The sequence below is a fragment of the Oreochromis niloticus genome, linkage group LG16 (assembly GCF_001858045.2).
Source record: "Oreochromis niloticus isolate F11D_XX linkage group LG16, O_niloticus_UMD_NMBU, whole genome shotgun sequence".
In the NCBI taxonomy this organism is placed as follows: domain Eukaryota; kingdom Metazoa; phylum Chordata; class Actinopteri; order Cichliformes; family Cichlidae; genus Oreochromis; species Oreochromis niloticus.
Window position 1 is genome coordinate 22,453,148 of NC_031987.2, and position 9,773 is coordinate 22,462,920.

Below are 9,773 nucleotides of genomic sequence, written 5' to 3' on the forward strand. Positions count from 1 at the left end.
GGACCCTTAACGGGTCAAGTGGTATCTTAACACCAACAGAATGGTCTGCTTCATTTCCCCCTAAAAATTAAAAATGTAATAAAACCATCAAACAGATGAAAGGATGAAAAAAATGTTTAAATTTGATCCCCTTTTCAGGATTTTGGAAATATTTTACTTTGAATTCTGACTCGATTCCTAATTACCGTAATTTTTTTTTTTTTTTCCTTTTTGAAGGGTAGCCGTGGTAAGCAAGCACACACAGGAGTGCGGTGAGCGACAGTGAGAGAGAAGAGGCTTTAAAGAGGGGAAAAAATGAAGCTTTGCAGAGAAACACGGCCCCTCGATCATTGCAGTAAAACGCCTCTGCGCCTCGCTGCCGCGCCGCTGGCACGCCACTTTTATTGCCGTGACCCGGGGCACATTAATCAGCCTGTTGTGGGCCCCTCGACACGGCTTCTCCGTGTCCCATCCTCCCCCACCACCACCCTGAGCCACAACTCCGCCGCCAGTCCACCATCAACATCATCCGCGTCTGACGGAAGCGAAACGGGTAGCGTGTGTGCGCGTTCGTGGGCAAAAGCGAGACGGTGTATACGCACGTGTGTACGACCACGTGTTCAGCTGCAGGAGTTTCGTCAGTGCACGCGGACGCTGTTGAGAAATCACATCGCTCCTTCCTCAGCGCGTTTCTCTGCGTGCCGCTCTCAAAGAGCGGATCGTGTTGCGCTTGCACTGAAAAGTCTGCGCTCAACCAGAGCAAACAGCTACAACAGCAGCGGACACAAAACACCCTCATTCAAACCTTTACCAGCGTTTCTGTCCAAATGGAAGAAAACTTCAGCCGCTAATACAGTAAAATTGCCCCTTGGAGATAAATAAAGTCTTTCTGATTCTGAAATGTTTCCCTTTATCATAAACACATAAATCTGCTGAGCTTCTCTGGAAGGAAAAAACAACAACTTGGAGATCGAGCGTTTTATGACAGTACTATCTCTACCCTAGACTATTTTTAGTCAGACTCCCGTTTCTTAGATGAAATGAGCAGCACCAGGGCCGAGATAAGAGGTTGTATCGGGGCAAAAGTCACGATGAGACACCTGATAAACGCTGGGGGGGAGAATGCGCGTCTGCGGACTGTCTCTGGCATGAACTTCAGAATTGCGCGAAAACGCTAAAGCTTTCTTTCTGCCTCCTAAAGCAGTGCTACATTAATGGGATATATATTCATATGTTTATGTTAATATGATAAATGGGCTGGTGTTTGTTTTAGACGCTTTAAAACCTGCTGCTCAGCTCACATCCACATCGCGTGTGCAGGCAGGAAGAGATTAAATCAGGGCCTACAGGCTATCAAGACGCCAGCAGATAAGGTGTCATTAGAACCCTGTAAAATAGGTGTTTGAGGATTTTCCGGGAGTAAGTCCTGACATACTTTCTCACTGTAAGTGGATAGATGGAAAGAAAAAAATGAAAAGAAAAGCAGGAGGTGGGAGAGAAGGGAAAAGGCAGCGTGTTGACGCCCAACCCCACTGGCTAAGAATAGTTTGCGCAACAAACAACTCCCGACGGCCGTCCAATCCATCACGCTGGCCTGCAGCAGGCGGAGGGAGGGAGGGAGGGGGGGCAGCGGTCGGTGCTGCTGCGTTTATAAACCAGACCGCTGGAGCGCAGCCCCGACGCGCACCATTAAACTGAAAACCACCGGGTGTTTTTTAGCGGAACCTGGTTTCAGCGCTGCGTTTCAACGGAGCAGCTGTAAACAAAGCCGAAGAGACAGACTGATGAAAAAAAGAAGGAGAGAGGGAGGAGAGGAGAGGAGAGCCAGAAGACAGTCCCGCTTCTCCCTCCTTTCTCCTTTGTTTCCCGTCTCCGATGACAGCGACTTGAACTCTCAGTGACCCGCGGCAGGCGCACCAGAACAAACACCGGCACCACTCATCATTTCCTCCAGGGCTGAGGCCTCTCCCCGCGCAGCGCAGTGGTTGCGTGCATACCAATAACGCGCGCGCGTGTGTAGGCCTCATCTCCTTTTAAAAGTTGATAAATGACCGCCTAGATACGTTTCAGTGAAAGAGCTCGGGACATATATTAAGCACGGCTGTTCCGTTTTTACGATCAGCCCGCCGCGCGACCCTGTTGTTGAATTTCTCTCAGACTAAACGAGGAAACCGGGCGGCGGGTCTCTGCTGTGCGCCGGGGGAGAGTGTAGGCTACATAGGCGCCCTCTCGCTCTTTGTCCCTGGAGCTTTGCCAGACTCTCTGAAGCGGCAGAGCTGCGATCAGCTCTGAAAAAAAAGAAAAAGAAAAAATGCACTGTGACGCAGGATAATCTCCGCAGCGACGGGGGTGGGGTGGGGATAAACATGGATTAAATACGGGTGCGCGCGCACACGCACCCGCTCTCCCACACACACGGGATCACCGTGACGGCGGTGTGTTTACGCGCACTCGAAACGAAAGGAATTTTTTTGCGCACACGGCGGAGAACATCTGCGGCAAAACACGTGAACAGCGTGAACAGCAACTACAGTCTGGCTACAAACTCCACCGCCTCAGGTCACCCGATCCCCGGCATTAACACCCAGCACCGTAATGAGCCGGGAAAGGGGAAAAAAAAAAAAAAAAAAAAAAAAACTCGGAAGAGAACGCCGGCCCAATTTTAATGGTTATTGATTATCGGGCCGACGCGTGCCAAATGGACCAATTGATCATCTCAGCGCAGGCTGCGCAATCTATGGAAAGCTGACACGCTGTTTCTCGCTGTAGTTTCAGATTTAACAGAGCTGTGAGCGCAAAGTGGAGGGAGGGGGTGGGGGGTGAGCAGGAGATGGAGGAGATAAATGTTGTGCGGGGACTCGGAGGAGAGGCGCGCTGCTGCCGGAGCGCGGAGCTGGAAGGAGAGATGGCGGCGCCTCTTCAGCTGTCACATTATTAGCGGCGCAGTTGTAAACAAGGGCCCCCCGCGTCCTCCCGGGCCGCTGCACAGCCGCACGCAAGTCGGTGCACGGTTCAGTTCCCCCCCGCAGCAACACGGCCGTCAACAACGGCGACATTGTGAGCCCCCTCCCCCTCGCTCTCCCTCCAGTGCTGTCACCAGGGCTCGGGCGGCGGCTGCTGAACTGGCTCTATTCATCCCAGGCCAAATGAGGACTAAATGGCTCTTTATGCCACCAAAGGACCCGATTGTAACAGAGATGCGCATGCACGAGCCGGCCCGCGTTTACCGGAGGTTTTTGGAAACGCTGGCATTGCTTTCATGTGTTTCTGATAAAAGCACATGATGATGAAGGAATGATCCTCTTTCATGTGCCCTCTATTTGTTCGCAACTTTCCAAAGGCTGAAGTTCCAAAGTGTTTCGCGCAGACGGAGACAAGAGGATGTTTTGCCTCTTTTCACACGCGCTGCTTAATTAACTGCGCCCTGTAAATTAGGCCAGACAATCTCTGCTGAAACAATTAAGTGTTTACCCTCACGGTACGACCCAAGTGACCACCCTCCCCACCTCGAGGTCAAAAGCTCCGCGGCCGACACAGGCTCGAGCGATGTTCCGTGCAGACAGCGCATGACGCATTCCTGGCTTTGAAGACTGTCGGCGTAATAAACTCCTGTCGCTATTAACCTGCTGCGTTGCCAAGAGTCTGTGGGATTTCGTCAGAGATGCCCGAGGCGCAACGCGGTCTAAAAAAGAGAAGGAAAAAAAGCTTCAAGACCGAGCCTGCAGAGACTCGGGAGGAAGGAGGTGAGGTGTGTCATCATCACTCTGCCGCTAAATCAATCACACCGCGGGCCAGAGCGAGGTCAGCAAACTAAATCCATTCAGAGTGAGATTTAGACTTTAATTACAGCCCCCTCCCCCCACCCCACTCGTTCACGTTACATTAAGCCACCACTGATGACATTTATCAGCGATCGCTGCTGTAAAATAAGCAAATGTCTAAAAAAAAAAAAAAAAAAAAAGATTACAAAAGAAAAATCGCTATTAAACCAACATCCCTGGGTCATCGGCGCCAGAAAGCAGCTGCTAGAGGAAAGAATAATGCTATGTGCCCCCCCTCTCTGTGTGGGTAAAGCAGTGGAGAGAGGGGGTGGGAGGGGAAGTGACCCGTGAGCTCCAGACCTCGTCGAAACAAAAAGCTCTCTCTCTCAGAGAGAGAGAGAGAGAGAGCGAGAGGAGGAGGGAAAGGGGAAGAAAAGGCGGAGGGGAGGGTGGGTTCTCCCGTTTCATCGCGAGGTCCCGGGAGGCCAGCATGGAGCATAGCTTCAATCAAACCGTGACGTCTCCTCCGGGAGCTGCGCAGCGCCTGGAAAACCGATCTCTCCTCGGCTCTCTGCCGTGCCTCCCGCTTTTGTTCACACGCATCTCGCCTCAGCAGCGAGTGCAGCGCCGGCAGCGACGAGCCTGTTGTTTTATATCCATGCGTGTGAGAGACACACACACACAAACACACAGACACACACAAAGGAGCGCGACAACAATAAGAGCGCCTTCATATTTCTGTCTGGATGTTTACCGGGACACAGGGCATTTCTTTTGACGAATTTTACCCCCCCCCCCCCCCCCCCCCCCTCCTCAGCTCGACTATTTAGAGCTCGGAAGGTTTGATAAGCAGGAGCGGGTCTCGTGATTGTAATGACACGCTCTCTCTGCTCACAATATTCCCCGCGTGGTCCCTATTGATTCCGGATTAGAAGCGGACAAACACCGGGGGGGTTAATTGGTTTAAAATGGAGGTGGTGAGGGTTGTTTCTATTCTCTTAAAAGGCAAGCAGAGCTCCAGCCCCCCCACCCGCCCGCGGAGCACTACGCTGACACACATCACTCAGCAGGACAATAAGTCCGGCAGTCCCCGAGGCTGCTGCTGCCTCTAGGTGAACTGTGCGCCCATCAGTATACACGGACCTCTGCGCTTTTTACAACTGCGGATTTCTCGACGTCTGCCTGCTCAAATGGCTTTAATGCTTCACACATCACTTCCCCACCTCTGCTGATTAAAAACCTGCACATGAATTGGCTGTACGTATGCAAGCGAGGTGACGCTGGCAAAGGTGAAAGTAATTAATAAACCCCCTCTTTTCTTTGCACGTTTCTGATTCTAAATGATGTCTAATTAATAAAATTAGCACCAGATGCAATCCTGTTTTGCTAAATGGGGGTGGGGGTGGCACTGAACCGCACTCTGACAGTTAATGGGCCTTGGCAATACAACACTGTTTGTGGAAGAAGTGTGAAGTCTTCTCGTGTGAAAAGCGCGAGAGAGAAAACTCAAGTATGTCAATCTAGCGTAAGCAGCCCTCCCTTTCTGTGTTCCGACACCTGGAAAACAGATCAGTCCCACACTGACTTCACGGCGCACAGTGGAAAAATGATGCGCAAAACAGTCCGACGAGCTTTCGCTAAAAATAAACTCGGCCCACACAAATGCGAAGTATTTGTTTTAGGCTTCCACGGCGCGCAGCGCTTGGGAACCAGACTCTATTGCAGACGAATCAAACTAAGCAGCCGTCAAAGTTTCTGCAGATAGTGTTTATTCCACGGGGCGCAATGAAATCCGTGCGTAACTGTTTTTTTGGACACCGAGAAAAAAAATAAACCCAAGTCGGACTAAACCTGAGATCGTCACTGAACACACAAGCAAAAGTTGTTGAACAGTTATTTCAATTGTAATAGAAGTTAAACTTAAAAATACCCTTTCAGTAAGTAATTAGCCCCACTGTCCTCCCCAAATGTCACGCAAAGTCACATTTAACTTCAAATAAATGCCTTCCAGATGTCCAGCTTTTCTCTGCCATCCCAAGTAAGACCGACGTTTAATTTAAATATAAACAGCTCTTTTATTCTGACTCAAAGCCACCTGAAACTGACCCCTCCACCCACACACCCACCCCTTTCCAGTGTCCCAACACGAGGTCCTGCTCCTGCAGCCTGCTGGCAGCCGTCAGACGTTCGCGTTATTACAAGTGATTCTTCGACCGTTTATCCTGCGCGGATTGGCTGCTGGGGCTGAAGTGGTCTTTTTAGTAGCTGCTTCCCTCACTCAGCTCGTCAATGAGCTGGAGCCAGCCAATATGAGGCACATCGATCGTCCTAAGAGAGCGTCCCCTAATTAGTGCATGCGTGGCTCCAGGACAGGCAGCAGGCAGGGCAGCACAGAAGGAAAACTCCCCAGATACGAATCTCTCTCACTGTCTTGTCTGCGGTGGAAAATGTGGTCCGATAACATCAACCTTCTAATAAATGAAAAAAACAAAAAACCCAACTTCGGATAAACGCTGCTTTGACGCGCGTGAAAAGCAGTCTGCGTTGCTCACAGAGGAGCTTCAAAGAATCGCGAGGTAAAAGACGACTCAGTTTGGAACGCATCCAACGCGCCTCGCGGCGCTTATTTTCAATTAAACTGCAATTGTGGAAGAAGCGGATCGCGCCGATTGACGTCGCGCACAACAGCGTGGGGAGGGTGGCGAAAACGATTTTTAAAGTTAGCGCAGTGTAAGTCAGTGGAGTGAGTGTGTGTGTGTGTGTGTGGGGGGGGGGGGGGGGGGGTGGAGAAAACGATCGTGACGGGAAGTTTATCATTATTATTATTAGTAATTGGGTTTTTTTTTTTTTTTTATTAAAAACGTCCCGGTGACACATTCTCTGTACAAGAGAGCAGCGCGTATCGGAGCTCCGGGAGGAGGAGAGGTGGAGATGGTGGGAAGGGGGGGGAGAGATCCAAACTGGCGCTACGACGAGTCTCCGTGCGCAAAGAATAATCCCCTGCATTGCAAAGCCTAGTCATACAGCAAGTGTGCCTGTATGAGTGTAACGCAAAGTCATATCCGAAAACACCTGCAAGACTCGGCGTGTGAGTGGGGAGAGAGCGAGAGCGAGAGACAAAGCGGTTTCCATCAAGTAGACACGAAGGTGAGCGGTGCAGCCCCCGCGTCCCGTCTCTTCCCCCAGCGCTATACCTTTGATGAGACAAGAGATCATCAGCGTCCACTCCGTCCAAACCAAACCTCCCCCGCGACACACACACACACACTCCGCGGCACACCAACAGCCCCCCCCACACACACACACATATATACGCACACACCACGGGGATGCCCTCCAACTGAACTGAACTGTGCATAAACGAAGCAGCAGCGCTCGCTCGCCTTTGGCAGGGCGAGGCTGGATTCCGTAACCTTGTTTAGCGCAGAAGCTCCCGTGTGCGCGCACGTACACGCGTACGCACACAAACACACACACACACTACCTACCTACCCTCAGCCCCACAGGCACACTCACGCTCTTCGTCACACAATAGGGTGCGAAAAGCCTGAATAGTCACCTTCGAGGACGGCGCCACTTTCAAGTTCGCTAATCTCTGGGATGTCCTTCTCACCTCTATCAGCTTGACAGGGCAGTTGTTAAAAGGGCAAACTCATGCTCGGATAATTGTGTGTGTGTGTGCGTGTGTGTGTGTTATTTATCAACCACATGCCACTGCCCCGCCGAAACGCACAAAGACCACCCTATGCGCTATTCTTAGAAGTGGCCGATCCTCTCCCCAGTCTGCGCACAACACTGGACGATCGCGCTTACATTCAGCCCCACGAGGGGACTGTTTTTAATCAAAAACAAACCACATGAAAACACAGGATCATTTAAAACATCTTGGCCGTTATACTGCCATTAAAAAAACTGAGCGCTGCACGTTTTCGATCGTCACGCGAGGGATTTCACATCAAAGACACACGTTAAAGAAAATAGGTTCTGATTTGCCATTGATTGCCTCACCTGGTTAATTGGTGCAAGTTCCAACCGTGCTCAGCGCGCCCCAACTCACGCCTTATTTTTTTCTTTTCTTCTTTTTCCCCCCTGTTTTTTTCCCAAGTTAACTGGAAGGGCAGCGATCCGTGCGTACGTAGACTTGCCCGGTCACGGTCCTGTCCGCTGGAGACAGACGATCCCGGCCAGAGGGAGAAAAAAAAAAACAACTAAAAGTGCCTAACAGGTTACTCACTTGTCATAAAACAAAACAAGTCTTACATATAAAGCTTTGGGTCTTTATTCTTTTGTCTACAAGCAGCTCTCATCCATTCCACTATGTTTCAAGCGGAGTTTTTGCTGCTGAAAATGTCACTTGGGTTTCCATAAAGCAAAAACAAAAAAAGATCCTGCGCCGAGCAAAAACAAACGGCAGGATACAGAGAAATCCACTAAAGAAAATCCGTTAAGGTCCTTTAAGTCGGAGAGCACTGCGCCGTATGGCCCGGACCCCTGAAGGATACAGGTGACGAGGTCGGCGAATTCGCGGAGAAATTAATTCAGCTCGGCCGTACCGCGCAGCAGCGCCATGTTGGGTTTCAGCGGAGCACGCCGTCCTCGGAAAAAGCCCCTTTCTCCAGCTCTCCGTCACTCCATGTCCTCTCCGACAGCGGAATCTGTGTCGCAGAGGGTTTGCTGAAGGTTATTCCGTGTAGCTTTCCGTCCCGCGCGTTTCCTTCGAGGATCGTAGACAACAGCCCGGTCGGAGCCCTCGGTTCGCACCGAGGACGCACGGAGCTGTACGGGGAGTGCCGCACAGAATGGATGAGCGCTGCCGAGACCGTGCGGCTCGTTCCACTCCCACTCGCGCAGCTCTACCCAGAAGGCCAGTCGGGAGACCGCAATTACCATAAGCCTCCAGCTCACGGCACTCACTGCGCGCGCACGCGCAAAGAGAGACACACACAGAAACACCGACACACACACACGAGAGCCGCCGAAACTCCAAAACAGGAATAGCTGAGGTTTTAACTGAGAATAATTCAGTGATGAAAAATGAAAATAGGTATTTGACTAAAGGAAAAGTTCAATGAAGGACTTGGGTTTCTAGATCTCAATGTGCAGTTTAGTAACAGATACACGGACATTTGTGTTTAAATATATAAAGAGACATAACGAAAAGTTACATATATGCATGTAAATCTGTTTCTGTCTCTTGAAAGAGTGAAGGTAATTAAGATGACCTGATACTCTAACCTAACCACACATACATGGGGGTTTATGTTTTTAACAGCAGCATCTTCTTAGCTTCCTTATTTCATCCACATCTTCGTGAATGTTCTAATTTTGACTCCACTGTTTTATTTTCAAATTAAATGCCAGTTTGGTCCCTTTTTTCCCTGAGATGAGATAAGGTAAAATCTGCAAAGCACAAGGCAGTGGAGACACAGAGAGAAGAGGGGGAGAGAGGGGGAAGCTGCTCAAGGCTGGGGCACATCTGTTAAGGCTCCCATGTCAAGTAAAGGAGGAGGAGGCTATGAATATCAAGCCTGAGGTGTGTGGATCGTGTGCCTGCATGGGTGTGTGTGTGTGTGTGTAGGGGGGGGGGGGGGGGGGGGGGGAGAGAGAGAGAGCTCCAGGCAGAAAGAGAGGAAAGCCAACAGACAGACACAGACAGAAAGACAGTCAGACAGACAGAAGCAGAGTAGGAGTAGGAAAAGAGGGAGACTTGGCAATGGAAGGTCTGGCTGCATTTGCCACAGCTGTTGAAAGTAGGAGTTAAACCAGACAGTCATACACAAATAAACAAAGCTCACAGAGCACTCACATATGGACGCGTTTAGAAGCTCAACTCATCGCAAAGGCCAAAAGTTTGGCGTCAGAGGCACGTGGATGAGAGAAGGGCTTCCTCTGCAAAATGAAAAGAAAAGGTAGCTGGGTAGGCGTACAACAAGAGCACCGCTTTTTCAGGCTGGACATAACTCGAGGTGAAAAAACCATGGTGCAAGTTTCTATTGCGGGCAATTTAAAGAGCCTTTTATTTTTTATTTTTTT

The 9,773-nt window shown here is 50.3% G+C and overlaps 1 protein-coding gene across 1 annotated transcript in view; it reads right to left on the minus strand.

Annotated features, from left to right (window-relative positions):
* bcor (BCL6 corepressor) overlaps positions 1-9,567 on the minus strand; it is a 33,887-nt gene extending 24,320 nt beyond the window's left edge. Inside the window, exon 1 of the mRNA XM_025903729.1 lies at positions 9,547-9,567. Within this exon, the coding sequence (XP_025759514.1) occupies positions 9,547-9,548 (2 nt within the window). The 5' untranslated portion in view covers positions 9,549-9,567. The remainder of the gene's footprint in view (positions 1-9,546) is intronic.
* Between the last annotated feature and the right edge of the window lie 206 nt (positions 9,568-9,773).